The following is a 17,963-nucleotide window of genomic DNA, read 5'->3' on the forward strand; positions in this document are numbered from 1 at the left end:
TTTCTTCAGGAAATGATAGTTGATCCCAAGAGACGGGAAGTGTCACTGGCCCTCATATGTGGGATCCGAACCGGGGCCCTCTGGCATCCCAAGCCAGCTCTTAACCATCGCGCCACGCGGCCGGCCCTCATTGTCACTCTTGAGACCAGCACACGAAAACTATAAGTCATCCTGCTATAGGACTTTTGGCCTTGCTCAGGTTATATACCCCATTGCTACTCTTCATAGCCTACTTCCCTAGTGTCACTTTATTGTGGTCTGTACATCAGGCATTGGAAAATGTAGAGGAGGCCTCTATATCTGGGTGTAGTGGAAGAAAAGGAAAAGCTAAGATTGGCACAAATATCCATCCTCCAGTTCCCCCAGCCCTGGCTTGAGGGAGGAATAGTCTCTGCCTGGGACATCTCTCAGCAGAGACTTGGCTTTCAGCTGATTTAGCACTTCTGGTGGCCACCCAGGGGAGTTCCTGTCTGGGGAGATCCAGAGAGGAGGGGTGGTTTCAGGTCACCCACAAATAGAATGAACAACTGTTGCAGCCCTACCTGTAATCAACTCCGAGGCTTTTTATTTAAACAAAAAATTTAAATATATAGAAAAGTAAAAAGTTTAATGTAGTGAACACCCATTTACTCACCACCCAGATTCAACAATTGCTAACATCTTTGCCATATTTGATTAATCTGTTTCTTTCATTTATTGCCAAAGTTTTTTTTAAAGTAATTACATATATTTCATATCTCACCCCTAATCAATATGCATCTCAAAAATGATGTTTTTCTATACAACCATAATACTGTCACCACACTAAACAAAATTGACAATAATTTCCACTATCACCCTCTTTTCTAGGCCAGATTCAAATTTCCTCACTTGGCCCATTTTCCCTCCATTGATCCTATTGATTCTGGAGCCAGTGAAGGACCACATGATACATTCGTTTGTTTTGACTCTAAAGTCTCTTAATTTAGAGCAGCACCTCCCTCCCTTTTTCTTTTTTAAAGATTTTTATTGGGGAATTGGGGGATGGGAACAGCGCTGGGGAATTGGGGGAAGGGGAACAGACAAGTTGCTGTCGTTTTGTTCTTCAGTCTAGTTGTGGAGGACGTTGCTTCACTGGCCCAAGTTGGCACCATCATTGCGCTCTTCCCGGGCGAGGCAGATCAGTCGCCGGCTTCTGGACGGCCGCTCACTGCGGCTGCTGGCCGCTCACGCTGGCTGCTGGCTACATGTGGTAGCCCATGGCAACCCACTGCCACAGGCGCTGCAGCCTACACTGTTGCTGGCAACTCATGGCAGCCCAGCTCCAGGTTGAGCTGTTGTTCAGCATCTTAGCTGTAGAGGGCAGTGTCACTGGCCTTCATATGTGGGATCCGAGCCAGGGCCCTCTGGCGTCCCAAGCCAGCTCTTAACCAACGAGCCACTCGGCGGGCCCCCAACCTCCCTTTTTAAATCACATGACATCTGACAAGGACTATTGAAAAGCCAGGACTAGTTCTGTAGAATGTCTCACTTTCTGAATATATCTAATTGCTTCCTCATGATGGCATTCATCTTGTTCCTCTATCCTCTGTAATATCTAAAGGTTAAATATTTTTGGTAAGAATATTTCTCAGGTGATGCTGTGTTCTCCACATTGCATTATCTTGGGAGACACATAATGTCAGGTTGTCTCACTATTAGTGATGCCAAGAGTGATTTCTGGGTAAAGGTGGTGACAGCTGGATTCCTTTTGGATCTTTTAAAGGGTGATCCCTCCCTGTGCTTTGCAAGCCTACTGTTAGTCATGGGCAATCCTGACTCTGATTACTCCTCTTCCTGGAGGCAGTTTCTCTTTGGGGTTGTCTGTTTCCTATTTAAGACCCAGAAGGGGATATAATTACTGTTGGTCAACTCTCCTATCTTACTTTGTTAAACTTGTCTCTGATTTAACACATCAGAACATTCTTCAGATTGACAAACATCTCTCCTGACAAGTACAAACTTATTCTACATTCGTGTTTTAAGGTAAAACTTTCATTCATTAACTTCAGTCAGTATGCCTTTTGCTCCATCTTTCAAGGGGAAAAACTAAATAATATGAGCTACAGAAAAATTCCCATAGGTGATCTGACTGCTTTAGTTTTTAATTTTTAGCTCTCAAGTTTGGAATATCAACTGTGAACAGAACATTCAGAAAATTTCCACACACTCACAGGCAGATACCCAGTCCTTCCTCCAAACCTCTCTGTCTGCTCTGTTGCATCAGTTTCTCTCCAGTCATCCTGACTCCAAAATCTTGGAGCCATCTTTGACTCATGTTCCCCTCTGTCCTTCTCTCTCTCTAAATCCAGTTGGGTGGCTAACCCTATTGTTCCTATTATTTCCCATTGTCACCACCCTAGTCCCAGTCTTCACTGTTTCTGCATTGTGGCAACTGCTTCTCAACCAGTCCCTTCTCTCCCAGCCTCTTGATGCTTGCCTGCCAAGCCTGCAGGGCGCCGCCCTGGTAATCCTCTGAAATAGTGCCCAGAAACCACCTGGCCTGGCACACTGCTGCAGCCTCACCCCCAATAAATACCCTCTTTGACCCTTCACCTTGTTAAGCCCCATTCCTTCCCACTGTGTCTTTTTACCCTTTCATGCATTCACTTCATTCAACCAGTCATTACTTGGCTCTTAATATGTGTTAAGTATTGTTCTAGGTGCTGGGGTTCAGCAATAAACATGACAGAGAAAAATCCAGGCCTTCATGGAGCTTCAGGCCTTCATGGAGCTTCAGGCCTTCATGGAGCTTCATGTGGGGAAGTACAGATAACAAACAAATATGTCAGGTGGCTATGAATGCTAAGAAGAATGCAACAGCATCAGAAATCATTAGTGTGTCAAGGTGGGGGGATAATTTCAGATAGGTGGTTAGGGAAGGCCTCTCTGAGGAGGTGATGTTTCAGTAAGGATATGAAGGAAGTGAGAGAGCTGGTTCTGTGGAGATAGCTGGGGTAAGAACATGCAGGCAGAGGTGGGAGTGCAAGGCCCTGAGGTGGGAGCATGCTGGTAGGTTTGAGAAATATCAGGAAGGCCTGTGTGGCTGGACTAGAGTGTGAGGGAGAAATGTTGGAAAGGAAATGAAGTCAGAGAAGAAGCCAGAGCCAAATCAAGTAGGACCATGGTGAGCTAAGTGAGGTGGGAAGACCTTAGAGGGCTTTAGCAAGAGGTGACATAACTGTATTTATTTTTCTAAAGGATCGCTCACTCTGGTTGTCAGGAGTAAGGTGGAAGCAATTAGATTCATCCAGGAGCGAGATGATGGAGACTGGATAGTGGTGGAGACTGAAGGTGGTGAGACAAAATTGGCTTCTAGAAGTATTTGCTGGAAAGTGCAATATGAGATGAAAAGAAGAGTGAGTGCACAGGATAGAGTATTGAAATGGGACCACTGTGGGAGGGAAAGGTGTGGGGAGTGTGTGGGGGTAGGGAGTCAAGTATTAGGTTTTGCAGATGTAAAGTTTGAGATGCCTCATAGACACTCAGGTAGAGCTGTCAGGTAGCAGCTGCAGATTTAAGCCCACTGTTGAGTCTAGAGTTCAGGGCCCAGGGGGAGCCAGAGATGTGAACTTAGGAGTTATCAGCCAGTGGGAGGCAGTTAAAGCTGTGGACTTGGAAGAGACCAGTGAGGTGCTGAGAGAAGAGGGCTGAGGGCTGAAATGCCTTCCTCTGTCATCTTTTTTCCATTCAAAGTTCATCCACTCTTACTCAGGGAAGTCCCTTCTCTTCCTCCAGGGGTGTCCCCCCAATCACATTAGCCCCAGTGCCCTGCCTGCCATCTCCTCAAAGAACCAGGCCCTGGCCTGAGAGCTTTCTTCTGCTTCCATCACTGCAAACTTATAAGTAGCATATTTTGGTCGCCTGCCTCTGCCACTAAGCCTGGTGCTTGGTGATCTGCTACTGGGTGTTTGGGCAAATCTTGGTGAACTGAGTAGAATTAAATCATTAAGTGCTAATATGGGCCACAGATAGAAGTGCCTTGGCAGTCAGGGAGAGGCAGCTTAGCTGTAGGCTTGAACCTGGCTCCCCTTCTGTGAGCTCTGCCAGCTAGGCATTTCTAGTCTGATCCCAGCACCCAGCTCCTATCCTGACCCCCTTCAGGGACCACAAGTCTTGGTGATGACCCATCCCTAACCTCAGCTCAAACCTAATTGTAGTCTAATGACAGTGGTGGCCAAATGTTCAACCCTCGCTTCCTTACTCTCCCCCTGTGCTGAGCCCCAGCCCTGAGCTGCCCCTAGGAATCCAGTCTCCTCCATCCACACCCTTTTTCCTTCCTCCCACACCCAGGATTCCCACGCCGGCTGTGCACCCCAAAAGAGCTGGTGAAGTTCCTCACTGCAATCATCTTCAATTGCTCCGCCCAGCACGCTGCTGTCAACAGTGGGCAGGTTAGGCTGCAGAGGGCAGGCCTGGGGGACATTGGGACACACAAGGTTAGGCTCAGCAATGCATGTGAGGCCAGAGTTCAGGTTGAGAGCATGGGTGGGTTGGGGTCCGGGTGGGTTTATGATTAGGGATGGGGTTGGAGTGGCGACTGGGTGGAGTGAAAGGCTGGTGTTGGATGATGAATGGGGTGGAGCTGGGTCCAATGCTGTAATGGTAACTTGAGTTGGTATTGTGTAGGGAGTAAAACTTATGGGCTTCTGTCATGGTTAGGATGCAGCCAAGTGGAGTATCGGGTTGCTCTGTGTGGCACGCCAGCCCAAGGCCCATTTCTAGGGTTACCTCCTCTCTGGGTCCTCCTCCTTCCTCGATGAATCACTCCACCCAGTCCTGGAACATTGGGTGGGGAGTGACAAGGGGTGAGCCAGGCTCCTGTCCCACTTCTGGAACTTTCTACCCCATACCCCTCCCTGTCTTCCCTTTCCACAATCCCCTCATTTCCCAGCTGTAAGACCTGAGATAGTAGGGGCAGGATCCAGGATGATGATGATAGAGCTGGTCCTTCCCCTCTGGCCAGTTGGCTCAATTGGGGTGGGGGGTCTCCACAGCATGACTTTGGGGCCTGGATGCCCAATGCCCCGTCATCCATGAGGCAGCCCCCACCCCAGACCAAGGGGACGACCACCCTCAAGAGTTACCTAGAGACTCTCCCAGAAGTGAACGTCACCTGTAACAACATTCTCCTCTTCTGGTTGGTGAGCCAAGAGCCCAAGGACCAGGTGTGTGTGTGTGGGGGATGGGGTGGGAGGGTGTGTTGGGTGGAGGGGTGGGTGTTCGCAGGGCCTGGGCAGTGGAGGTGGTGGTAACTGTTTTAGGGGAGCTTGGGGACTGACTGATGGCATTTATGCCCACTGCTGAACTGCCTTGGGTTCTTCAGTTTCTTCAGGAAATGATAGTTGATCCCAAGAGACAAGATACATTGATCCCAAGATACATTGAAGCAAATACCAGTTTAGTGGCTGGGGTACACCATCCATCCATTTCAGCAGTTTATCCATCCATCCATCCATCCATCCATCCATCCATCCATCCATCCATCTATCCAACCATTTATTCATCCATCAGTCATTCATCCATCAAACACTCATCCATTCATCTAAACATTCAACACACATTTTTTGGATACTTCCCATGTGTCAACACAGCACTGGGCACCAGGCATATAAAAGTTGAGCGAAAACTTCCTGCCTTCAAGAATCCTACCATCTAGCTGAGGAGATACACACATAAATGAAAAAGGGCACCACAGTGTTGTAGGAATTATTAATGTACTAATTCCTCCATTTGAACATGTACTTCTTGAACACCTGCAATGTGCAGACACTGATGGGCAGATATTAACCCTGTCCTCATGAGCTTACTATAGTCTAGTGATAGAGGTGAGGACAGGGTCCTGTGGAACCTGACAGAGTCTGGGCAAACCCAGGGAGGCTTCTTGGAGGAAGTGACATTTAAGCTGAAACCTGTTTGGCAGACAAAGGAGGACCATGGTTAATTTCTAGGCAGAGGGAAAGATGAAACCAAGTGAAATGAAGTGAAGTGAAGGCCAGAGTCCCTTGGTGTGTCTATGAAATCACACATGGTTCAGTGAGGGCACAGTATTCATTCAGAGGACAATGTGGAGCCACTGAAGAGTTTTAAGCCTGTGGTGACATGGCTAAATTTGTTTTAGCAAGAGTGCTTCTTTGGCTGTGTAGATGGATGGGAGGCTGTTCCTGCCTCCAAAACAGGAGGAGGCTGTTACATAGGCTAGGCCTTATGTATGGGAGCAGCCCTTTAATCACCAATTACCCTCATCTCCATTTACACACTGGATTATCAGTCATGCCTCTGCCCTCCTGGTCTTGTTCACAAGTTCTCTGATGTTACACGAATATACTCATTTCTCATACTTGACTCCATTTGGTGCAGATAGTTTATCTCCTTAACAACTTTTAACTTACCATCTCATAGCCTGTGAATGCCAGAAACTCATCCCTACATCCTGATCCTTTCTAGTCCCATCTCTCAAGGGTTTGGAGGCATTCATTTCTGTCATTATAAAGTAAAATTCTCTCTGCTTTTTGTTTACTCACAGAATACTCTATTTATACTCTCAATACTCTCACTCAATACTTCGAGCCACTAAATATGTGGCAGTTTTCCCACACCAAGCAATTCTCAAACACTAGCTGGGTTCCCTATAATTTAACTCAATTCTGACACTGTCTACCTGGAGACTGAGGTTAAGGGCTCAGTAAAACAAGATTGCCCCTCCCCCCATGCAAATAGCCAACTGAAAGTCCAGGTTGTCACCTGTGCTTCTGACCAACCAACTGTGTACATCAGAGGTTTCTACAACCCCCTCCTCAGTTTCGATCATTTGCTGGAATGGCAAACAGAACTCAGGAAAACAGTTTACTTACTAGATAACTGGTTTATTATAAGAGAATACAAATCAGGAACAGCCAGATGGGAGAAATACACAGGGCAAGGTACGTAGATAGGGGTGCAGAGCTTCCATGCTCTCTCCGGGTATGTTGCCCTCTCAGCGCCTACACATGCTCACCAACTTGGAAGCAATCCAAACCTGTAATTCAGGGATTTTTATGGAGGCTTCATTACATAGGCATGGTTGATTAAATCATCGGCCATTTGGGGATTAATTTAACCTCCAGCCCCTCCTCCCCTCCAGAGGTTGGGGGATGGGACTGCAACTTCCAACCCTCTAATCACATGGTTAATTCCCATGGCAACCAGCTCCCATCCTTAGGGGCTTTCCAGAAGTCACCTCAGTAACTCAGGTGTGGTTGAAAGGGGCTTATTCTGTACAGCAAAAGATACCTGTAACACTCTATCACAAAATTATAAGGGTTTTAGGAGCTCTGTGCCCGGAGTGGGAGAAAAACCAAATATATATATTTTATTATAAATCACAGTATCCCCATGGAGAAGAATGAGGAGCAAGAGGATGAGGGTGGAGGGTTCCCTCCCCGAGGGCCACTGGGAAGTTTAATCTGGAAAATTATAATAACAACAACCACAATAATAGCAGCTAATATCCTTCTTGAGGATCTATCATGTCTCAGTCATTAAATCAGATAACCATATGTCCACTATTTTAAAATACAAAATAAATAAGTAGCTATATTTAAAATGCTTACTACAGTACCTGACGTATAAATATTCAGTAAATAGTAGTCCCATTTTATAGGGGAGAAAACTGAGGTTCAGAGTCACTAAGCAATTTGCCCAAGGTCACACAGCTAATAAGTAGGTTTTGAACACAATCTGTAATATTTCTGTGTTCTGCTTTTTTTGACAGCTACACTATAGTTTCAGAAATTAGATGTCAAATTAGTAAATAAGACATAACACTGATTCTTTGAAAAGACCAATGAAAATAAGAAACCAGAGACAATTCTAATCAAGAAAAAAAAGAGAACATGAATGTATAACATAGGAATGGGCAAGTCATATGGCCATAAATACAGAGAAGATTGAAGAAATTAGAAGAAAATATTACTTACAGTTTTATGCAAACAAATGCGGAAATCTAGATGAAATAAGTGATTTTCTAGGAAAACATAAATAAAATTTAACAGCAGAAGAGATGAAAACCATACATAAAGGAAAAGGTTGTAAAAGATCTGACCCCTATCCTTGCAAAGAGAGATTCTAATAAACCTTCAAGGAACAAGTAATTCCTAAATTATTCAAGCTGCTTGCAAGTATAGAAAAAGGTAGGCTTCCCAAATCATTTTACTGGGGACCCTGATACCAGCACCTGATAAAGGTAGTGCTCTTAAGAAGGGAGGTGGGTCTCAGGTAGAGGGTTCCCATCCTAGATATGCACTTCCCACCTACGTGACCTTGGATATGTAACTGGGCATCTCTAAGCCTCAGTTTCTTTATCTGTAAAGTGAGAACAATAAGAGTACCTGTCTTAATTGTTGTGCCATTGTAATAATCCGTGTAAAGTGCTTGCAACATGTTAGCTGTAATTAAGAAATAAAATTATAAACTTGTTCCACTTAGCTACAACAATCTTAAAAATATATCATTAACCAATGAAGGCCAATAGTAAATAGTAAAACAATAATACACCATGATGAAGTCTAGTTTATTCTAGGAATGAAAGGAATGAAAGGTTGGTTCAACCTTATGAAATCTAACAATATAATTCAATACATCAATAAAGAAACACACCATATAATCATCTCAATATAGGTTGAAAAAGCTTTTGGTAAGTGTGAACAGCCATTACTAATAAAAAGTTCAGTGTAAAATGAAACTCTCTTACGAGTTTTGATAAAAAGTATATTTCAGAAAAAAACCCCACTGTACTTATGGTGCAACAATAGAGGTCTCCTCGTTAAAGTCAGGGACAAGAAAACAATGCCCAGTTACTGCTGTTATTTAGCACTGTTCTGGAAGCTTTTGCCATGCAATAAAACAGACAAAAATTTTTTAAACATCAGTATTATTGGCAACAGTTATAGTATATGAAGGTTATATTGGACGAGAAGTGTGTGTTGGTTAGGAGGCCAGCCCCATGAACTAGGATGGTGAACTGGTTGTATGGTGTGATCGTGGAGAGAGGGCAGTCCTGTACTGCCACAGGGTAGAAATGACTGAAGCTCATTGCAATATTTCTTGATTGTGGTTGGCCATGCTGTATAGTGTGACAGTGTATGGTAATGGTGATTGCGTTGGCAAAAGTTTCATTATGCCGGGTAATTGGGAGGATACCTCAGACCTGGTTGTCTTCAGGGGTTGAATTTTGTGAAATTGTGAGGTAATTAGGTGTATTCTTGGGCATATTTGCTGGAACATGTTTACATTGATTTTTTTTAAATTAAAATTTATTAGGGTGACAATGGTTAGTAAAACTACATAGGTTTCAGGTGTATAATTCTATAATACATCATCTATATATCACATTGTGTGTTCACCACCCAGAGTCAGTTCTCCTTCCATCACCATATAGTTGTGTTATGAACGTGGTTATGTTCTTTTATTTCACAGAACAGTGGACCAGACACTGGAAGGGACCTTTAAAGATTTTCTAGTTCAATCCATCCATTTTCAGATGCAGAAACTGAGTCAGAGTAACAGGAAAAGGGTTACCAGCAGAGGGAGCACTAACCTTAAGTTGGCTGGCTTCCGGCCCAACACTGTGGGTTGTGAGTGTCAGGGCATCTCCCGTGCGGGATGTGAGGAGTGGTGGCTTGAGGCTGTGATTTGAAGGGCTTGCGTTTACAGTAGCTGTGGCTGGTTCAAGCCCTTAGAAGCAACTTTGTATCTGTTGGCAAATGTGGTCCCTCATTATTCTCCATCCCGTCCTGAACATCATCCTGACACCCTACCTGACTTTCTCCCAGCGGCCCCTGGGCACCTACCCGGACCAGCACTTCACCGAGGAGGCCCCACAGCGGAGCATTGCTGCCTTCCAGAGCCGCCTGGCCCAGATCTCACGGGACATACGGGAGCGGAACCAGGGCCTGGCGCTGCCCTATGCCTACCTGGACCCTCCCCTCATCGAGAACAGTGTCTCCATTTAAACCCCTCTCCTACCACCTTGAAAGAAAGGCCCAAACAAGCGGAGGGCCAGCTTCTCCCAGTCCTCCAGGCTCTTTCTCCCTCCCTGTTCTCAGTTAGCCTGAACTATCTCCTCTGCAGGTGGGGACTTTTTCCACCCAAGATGACTCTAGTATCATATAAACTGGGCCATGAGCTGTGAGCGACCAGTACAGCAGTGCCCAGGGTGAGAAACTGCTCACTAAAGTCAAACGCATAACAGACCCTTCAAAAGGAAGAAACCCCCAACACCTCTTGCCCTACTTCGGGCAGCTTCTTACTTCCCTCTCCTATCATTACTATTACTATTTTATTAGTAATGACTGTTCACAATTATCAAATCTACCTCTTCCCATTGGGACCCCCCAGCTTGGGACTCTGAGCTTCCTTTCCAGTCCTCCCCAATTCCCAAACTCTTTCTCAGTACCTTGTCTGTTTGTTTCCACTTTCCTCCAAGCCTAGGACTAACCAATCCAACTTCCCTCTCTGGAAGAGCCTGGAAACTGGGCAAGAAAGGATGCGTGCCCTAGATCTGCCATGTGCTCCTCTCTGACTCCAGTATCTTTTACGGGGAGGGTTAGAATTAGATCCCAGCTTATCTGGACCTCTAGTTACAGTTCAGGCCAGGCTTCCTGACCTGAGTGTGTACAGGGTCTCTCCCCAGCTCTTGTCCTATCCACACTACCATACCCCTCCTTTTTTTGTTTTGTTTTGTTTAGTCCTTGAGCCCATTAAGTTCAATAAAAACCAACATACTTGGCTCCCATTTCATTTTTGTTTCGATGTGTGTGTGTGTGTGTGTGTGTGTGTGTGTGTGTGTGTGTGTGTGTGTCTAAGATCTTGGAGAAGGATGGAGCAGCAGTGAGTCCTTGGATCGTCTGTTCTGGAGACCGAAAACCTCCCAGTTGAATCCACCACTTAGCCAGGCCCTACATTCCCACCTTCCCTTCCCAGAGTATGTCATCCATCAGGAAATGAAGGAAGATCCAGACTCAAGGGGCTGACAGGAAAAAAGCATGTGTGTTTGCAAAACCTGAGAATCCAGCTTCTGGGTGTGAGAGTTGTTAGTGTTGCTACTGAGATCCAGTTCCTCTTCTGGATTCATGGAAGACTCTAGCTCTTTTGAGGATGGGTGGAGTCATGGATGAGTTCTGGCTAACAAGCTAGGAGCAGAAGGGATGCAGGTCATCTTCAGGCTGGAACATATAATTACTGGCATGAGCCCTCCAGAGTTCTCTTCTCTCTGCCTCTGCCGTTTTGGAAGCACTTGTTGAGATGACACTTCCATCACCTTCTGCTTCTGAGGGACTAGAGTGGAGCCTCCTGCTGACCTGAGTTGGACATGGAGCTGAGAGAGAAATAAACTTTTGTTGGGTTAAGCCATTGAAATTTTGGGATTGTTTGTTGTTGCAGCACAATCTAACCTATCCTGACTGAAACAGATGATAATCTTGGGAGTCTGATGGTCTCCCTTCCAGCCCTGTCCTTAAAAATAGAGATTTATGCAGCCCTTAGGTCAGTCATCCATATTTTTCACTACACCCATTCAGCACTTTCCTGTTTTTTGCTTCCCTAGACCTCAGATCCAGACCTCTTAACCTCCTGTGTCTCTTGACCCAAACTCTGTGCCTGACCAAACTCTGCTCATGGCCTCTCTTTGATCAGAGTCACATTGCCTGTGGTAGGAATGGGGGTAGTCTTTGGTTATGCCAAAGGTTAGATTTGCACTTCCTGCACCTGTGATCCTGGGAGGATTCCCAGGTTATTGTGTATGAAGAAGTGTGTTTGGAGATATCTGCATATTCCAACCTAAGCATTTAGTCAAAATCACTAGATTTTGTGCATTTTAGAATAAAATCAAAGGACTAAGAAATACCCAGAGGCGCCCCCTTGTGCCCAGGAGGACTGTGACAGAGGTAGGATGTGCCCACCCTGTAAACCTGGACTTTGACTTAGAACAGCGGACCAGGATTCCCTGGAGGGAAGTCAGGCACTCTCAGGCAGCCTGTCCTTCCAAGAGGATGAACACCCCTTGGCCTGCACCAAATTTAACATTAGGAGGCATGCCCATCCTAAAAATGCCCAAGAGTCGGAGAGGAAGGAACCAGGGAGAATCACTGGAATTTGGTTTTCCAGAAAGCCAGCTTAAAGGAAGATTTATTGAGGAGACACACCCAGCTGCACGTAGAACTCTGCCTGGGCTCCAGGCACCTCTGGGAACAGGATGTGGGGAGAGAGCTCATGTAAAGCTCAAGCCCTGTCAGATAGGAGACTTCCTCCAGCTGGCACTCTGGACCCCTCTGTGCTTTTTGGTCAGTCTGGAAGGCTACTGGTATAGTGGGAAGAACACCAGCCCTCTTTCCCCAGCTGGCCTTGAGAAAATCCTTCAACCTCGATGGCCCAAATCTGTCAGATAAATGGGAGGGTCAAGAAGACTTGGAAAGTCCCTCCAGCATTGACATTCTAGGATCTGCTTGCCTCACGGCTCCTGTCTCCCTAGACACTATTTGAGACTGTGAACTCCCCTGGCACCATCCCTACTTCCACTGGCTTATAAGGAGACAGACAACAAACAGAAATAAACACACAAACAAATAAATCATTTCAGATAATTGTAGTGCAGTCAGGAGATGAAACCAGGCAGCATGTTAGCATTACTCAGGGTGGGGGGTGGGGGGGAAGCTTTAGGTCTGGTGGTCAGTGAAGGCCATTCTGAGGAGTGGCAGTTGAGTTGAAACCTGGATGATGAGAACAAAACATTTGGGACAGCTTGGGAGAAAGGTGTTACAGACCAAGTACAGGGCAAGTGCAAGGGCCCTGAAGGGCATGTGTTTGAGGAATAAGGAGAAGGCCAGGGGGGCTGAAATAAGGTAACTGAGGGGTGGATAAAAGTTGGGTCATGCACAGTGCTGTAGTCCACAGTAAGTCCTTGGGCTTTATTCTAGGGGCATCGCTGTATTAAGCTCTGGGAAGTTTTAAGCAGAGGAGTGACCCAATTGAATTTTTTGCTCTGTGTTATAGGGGGGTGGGGCCCCAGGGGTTGCCCCCTCTTTTGCAGGGCTTGGGGTGGGGCAAGGTAAACGGGTGCCTCAGCAGTGAAGACTTGACTTGCTGTGTGGGTGGCCCATTGAGAGGCAACCCTGCAAGCTCGCATCCTTTCCAGGGGCCTCTCCCGCTCTCTGGGTCCGCCCCGAGTCCAGGAGAACCAGTTCTTCAGCCCAATGAGCACCTACCCAGAGTCATGAATCCACGTTTTGGTCATAACTGGGGAGTGCCCCATTGACATCATCATGCCTAATTCCATCCATGTCCCCAGCCACGTTCACATCCTTACCAATCCCATTTTCATGCCTGTTTCCCTCAGGAACCTGATTCCCACTTTAGACTTGAGCAGAGACACCACTCCTGCTTTGTTGGTAGAGAGGGACTGGCTGGGTGGGGAGACCTATTGATAGTGGATTATGGCTTGATAAGGCAGTTTTGGGGGATGGAGGTAGATCCCCACCACTTATGGTGATACCCAAACACTTCTACAACATCAGCTCCTTTCTCTATTTGCCCAAAGTCTCCTCCCACCCTACCCTCAGGTCACCTGTGTGCCTCTGCCTGCTCCCAAACCCTCACAGAGTGATCTTACCACTAGAGTAGAAGGTTGAGGCTGGGCCTCTCACCCTTCTGCCCCAGGACCCTTTGTCCCAGAGGAGCCTGGAGGTGCAGTTTCCCAAGCCCCTTAGCCTCAATTCCTACTTTACCCCACCCTGTTCCTCACCAAGCCTTAGCAGCCCCTTGGGGACACAGTCTCCAAGAAAGGGGAGTGGCTAGAAGACAGGAGGCTAGGAGAGTTTGCATCATCAGCCTCCTACCATTCCCCAAGAGTCATCAGGGTAGCTGAGCAGAGCCCAGGATGGCGGGCCTGACCGGCCTGACAGCTCCCATCCTCAGTGGGGACAGCACTGTGCCAGGCAGATGAGACAGTGCTGCCAGTCACCCAGGGTGGGGGCATGACCTTCATCCCCAGCCTTCTCCCCCATCCTGCCTCCATCCCCTTAATCCATCCCCCCTCCACCACACACACACCACTCCCTGCCCTTCAACTCACCCTTACCCCAATTTATCTCACCTCTCTGAATCTTCACCCTAATTCCAAGCCCCTTTTTGGAACAGTTCTTAATCCTGACCTTGTTCTCATCACTAACCCATCCAACCATTAAGAATCATGTTTCAAGAATCTTCCAGGTACCAGGTATTGTGCCAGGAGGTGGGAAGAAAACCATTGGTTAAATGACAGTCTAGTCTAGTGGGGAAGATGGACACCGATTAAAAATGTTAGTTACCGTGCTGTGAGAGCCATTAATAGTTAAATTTAGCCTTCCTTGGTGAAGCAATTCTCAAGCTAAGATCAGAAGGAAGAGGAAACATTAATCAGGTATAAAAGGTAGAAAAGGACAGCATGTGCAAAAGCCCTGTGATTGGAAGACGCTGACCATACTTCCTTCATTTCTTTACTCAAAAGGCCCTTCTCAAAGAGCTCTTCCCTGGCCACTCTATATCTAAAGTTTGCTCCCTTATACTTTATATTATCCTTCCATGCTTTGTTTTTTCTCCTCAGCACTTAAAACTATTTAACATACTGTTTAATTTGCTTGGTGATTAGGTAATATTGTCTGTTCCCGCACTAGAATGTAATCTCCAGGAGGGATTTGCTTTGGTTACAATATATTCTTAGGGTCTGTCACAGAGCTAGGCATATAGTAGGGGCTCCATTGGTGTCTGATAATGGTGAATGAAAGGCACCTAGTCCCAGGCAGAACAGAGCAAAGGGGAACATTGGTGGGGGATGAGACGTATGAGGTAGGCCATAGTCATGTAAAGGGATGATGCCATTATCTCAAAGGCAAGAAGGAGCCACTGCCAGCCTTGATCCGGGGTTGGAGGGGATGAGGGTGACATGAGCAGATTTAGGTCTTAAAAAGGTCATTTCACCCCCTAAATCCAACCATATCCATATCCCTAAGCTCAACCTGAATTGCAATCTCATCCTTATTCCTCACCCCATAAGGAACCTCCCAGAACCTTCTCTCTATCTCAGAATCCCAGCTCCTTTTGGCCTTAACTTGGCCCTGGCACTGTGTGACCTTCCCTTGATGGTGACAGAAGGGTGCCACCAGGGAGGAAACCTGGGCTGGTGCTTCCTAGGTGGCAGGAACTGCCCCTGGGAGGCAGAAGGAAAGAGGGCAGGTCCAGAAAAGGGGGATGGGAATGTGACTCTCTCCTCACTCTCCCTGGGTCTCAAACGCTATCTGCTGAGAGTAGAACTCTGAGTCTCTCTCATAATATGATCTTAGTCCCAACACCTCCCTGGACTCAGCCCTATCCTGAGGCCAATCCCATCCCAGTCCTCATGGCTCTGGTTTCTGTGATTCTATCAGAAACTGGCCCCCAATCCCAACCTCCTTTCCACTCCAGATTTATTTTCTTCAGAGCACTTAATATCTAAAACTACAGCAAATGAATTATTGTTTACGGTTTCTTATCCTCTCTCCAAACTTCAGCAAGCTCTGTGTGTATTTCATTTCTTCTTTGTATCTGCAGTGCCTAGAACAGTGCCTGGAACACTGTGTGTTCTCCTTAAACATCTCCTGAGTGAATGATGGCAAGGAGGAATGAATGACCTGGTTCCTGACAAACCTAATACCATTGGAGCCCAACCCTGATTCCAACCCTCTTCCTACCTTCATTCTTTTCTTTTTTCTTTTTGGAGGTGGAGGGGGGTGGGAGGTAAGTACTTTAGCAAATTGAATGATAACATAGATACAGTAAAATGCATACAGTGCTCTATATGTCACTCAGATCAAGATACAGAACATTTCTAGCTCCCTACATGGCTCCCCCATTTCAGAGCTACTCACTAGTCTGACTTTTATAAGAATCACTTGGTTTTGCCCGTTCTTGAACTTCGTATCAATAGAATGATAGAGCATGTATTCTTTTATGTCTGACTTCTTCCACAGAATGTAATTATAGTAAGATTCATCTATGTCATAGTTCATTCTTTTTTTTAAATTGCTGGGTAGAATTCTATGTTATGATTATATCACAAGTTATTGGGTTATTGGAAAAGTCATGATGCATTTTTGCAAGGAAAAACAAAACATACGTCATGACTTTTCCGACAACCCAATATATATCCATTCTTTAGCTTTAGTTCTTGTGCCCCAAGTGTACAACTGTCTTCTACTTTTGTAATCAACCCAAATCCCTCAGCTGATCTTGGCTCGGCAGGAAGTAACAAACTCCCCCTCCTCCATCCCTGAACACCCTTCCCTGGAGCCTCTCTGCTCCCTAGGGTTCCTGAGCTCTAGCTTCCTGTCATGGGCTCTGGACCCTGGGGCAGAAGGATGTGCCAGCCTTCCCTCTGTGGCCACTACTTGCCCCATTTCCCAGAGAGGAATGGCCAGGCAGCAGGCCAGTTGTACAGCGAGTTTGTGCTGCACCCTCCCCTCTAGCCCCCACCCACTGGGAGTCCCGGAACCAATGCAGTAACCCACTGCCCATGGCTCTGCTTACCAGGGGTGCCCAGCTCTGCAGCCCATGGAGGCGGGCAGAAGGAAGGAGCTTATTAGGCTGATAAAGATCTGGGGGCCCGCCCAGACCCCTCCCCCAACTTCCCTGAGGCCCTGGCTCAGGCTGGACTGGCTCCCCCACCCTGAAGTCTCCTTCACTCAAGGCATCTTCCATCCGCCCTCTCAGAGGCAGGCCCAGCACCCTGCCTCCTGTTCCTCCCTGTCAGTTTCCCGAGGGCTTGCAGCCCAGAAGCCTGCTCACCAGCCAGGAGCACGGCCTTGCCTCAGCCTGCCTGGCTCCCACCCTGCCTGCCAAGGGCAAGAGCTTCTCTAGGCTCTGGGTTGTTGGGGGGGGGGGCAGTCATCCTTGCCTCACTTTACTACCTCGGGAAGCTGGCCCTTTCCACTCTTCTCTGTGTGTGGCTTCCCCTGCCTGGCTTGGGCCCTCCATACAGCACCTCACAGTGTCTGGGATTGAGCTTCCTCCTGAAGAGCGGCCATGGCCACCTACAAAGTCAAGGTGGCCACGGGTACCGACTTCTTGTCGGGAACAATGGACTCCATCTCGCTGACCATCATCGGGACCCAAGGAGAGAGCCATAAGCAGCTGCTGAACCACTTTGGGAGAGACTTTGCAACTGGGGCGGTGAGTGTGTGTGTGACTCTTTGTGTGTGTGTGTGTGAGTGTGTACTGTATGTGTGAATATGGTGTATGTATGTGTATGTGTGAGTGTGGTGTATATGTGTGTGTATGTAGTGTGTATTATGAGTGTGGTGTGCATATGTGTGTATGTATGCGTATATGTGTGAATGTGGTGTGTGTATGAGTGTAGGTGTGTGGGGTGTGTGCATGTATGTGTGAGTATATATGGTTTACATGTGTATGTGTGATTGTGTGTGTGTGTGTAGTATGTGTGTGTATGTGTGACTGTGTGTGAGTCTGGGGAGCACGAGGAGGGGTGGAGGTGTGCAGAGGAGGGGGACAGAGCTTGACGAGGAGACGTTCGGAAGCCCTGGGAGAGGTCTAAAAGCAGTGGGGCTCCAAGGAAGACTCTGGATGCCTCTCACCCCAGACCTGGCTCCCAACCTTCCATGGTCTTTGGACCATTCGGTTCCTCCCTAGTCTGTCACCTCTCATCCCTTTTTGGTCATTCCTCATCTCTCTCCCTCACCTTTTCTCACCTCTTCTCACCTTTCCTCTCTTTCCCCCTTCCTCTCCTTCATTACTCACCCCACATCCCTCATCTCTCAACCCTTTACTATTCCCTTTATCTTTCTTTTCTTTCTTTCTTTCTTTCTTTCTTTCTTTCTTTCTTTCTTTCTTTCTTTCTTTCTTTCTTTCTTTCTTTCTTTCTTTTCTTTCTTTCTTTCTTT

The 17,963-nt window shown here is 46.8% G+C and overlaps 2 protein-coding genes across 5 annotated transcripts in view; both read left to right on the forward strand.

The window, feature by feature from the left end:
• The window catches only part of ALOXE3 (arachidonate epidermal lipoxygenase 3), a 27,567-nt gene extending 16,786 nt beyond the window's left edge, over nucleotides 1-10,781 (forward strand). For 2 of the 4 annotated variants that reach the window (XM_019665892.1, XM_019665893.1), the window contains exons 14-17: nucleotides 3,220-3,312; nucleotides 4,312-4,412; nucleotides 5,016-5,186; nucleotides 9,831-10,781. In XM_019665892.1, the coding sequence (XP_019521437.1) occupies nucleotides 3,220-3,312; nucleotides 4,312-4,412; nucleotides 5,016-5,186; nucleotides 9,831-10,010 (545 nt within the window). In that variant the 3' untranslated portion in view covers nucleotides 10,011-10,781. Of the gene's footprint in view, nucleotides 1-3,219; nucleotides 3,378-4,311; nucleotides 4,413-5,015; nucleotides 5,187-9,830 lie in introns of those variants that run through there. The other 2 variants (XR_002126574.1, XM_019665894.1) reach the window with 2 other exon arrangements.
• Nucleotides 10,782-16,834: 6,053 nt separating this feature from the next.
• Nucleotides 16,835-17,963, forward strand: part of ALOX12B (arachidonate 12-lipoxygenase, 12R type) — an 11,750-nt gene continuing 10,621 nt past the window's right edge. The window contains exon 1 of the mRNA XM_019665952.1: nucleotides 16,835-17,235. Within this exon, the coding sequence (XP_019521497.1) occupies nucleotides 17,089-17,235 (147 nt within the window). The 5' untranslated portion in view covers nucleotides 16,835-17,088. The remainder of the gene's footprint in view (nucleotides 17,236-17,963) is intronic.

This window comes from Hipposideros armiger, unplaced genomic scaffold (genome assembly GCF_001890085.2).
Source record: "Hipposideros armiger isolate ML-2016 unplaced genomic scaffold, ASM189008v1 scaffold_457, whole genome shotgun sequence".
NCBI classification, from domain to species: domain Eukaryota; kingdom Metazoa; phylum Chordata; class Mammalia; order Chiroptera; family Hipposideridae; genus Hipposideros; species Hipposideros armiger.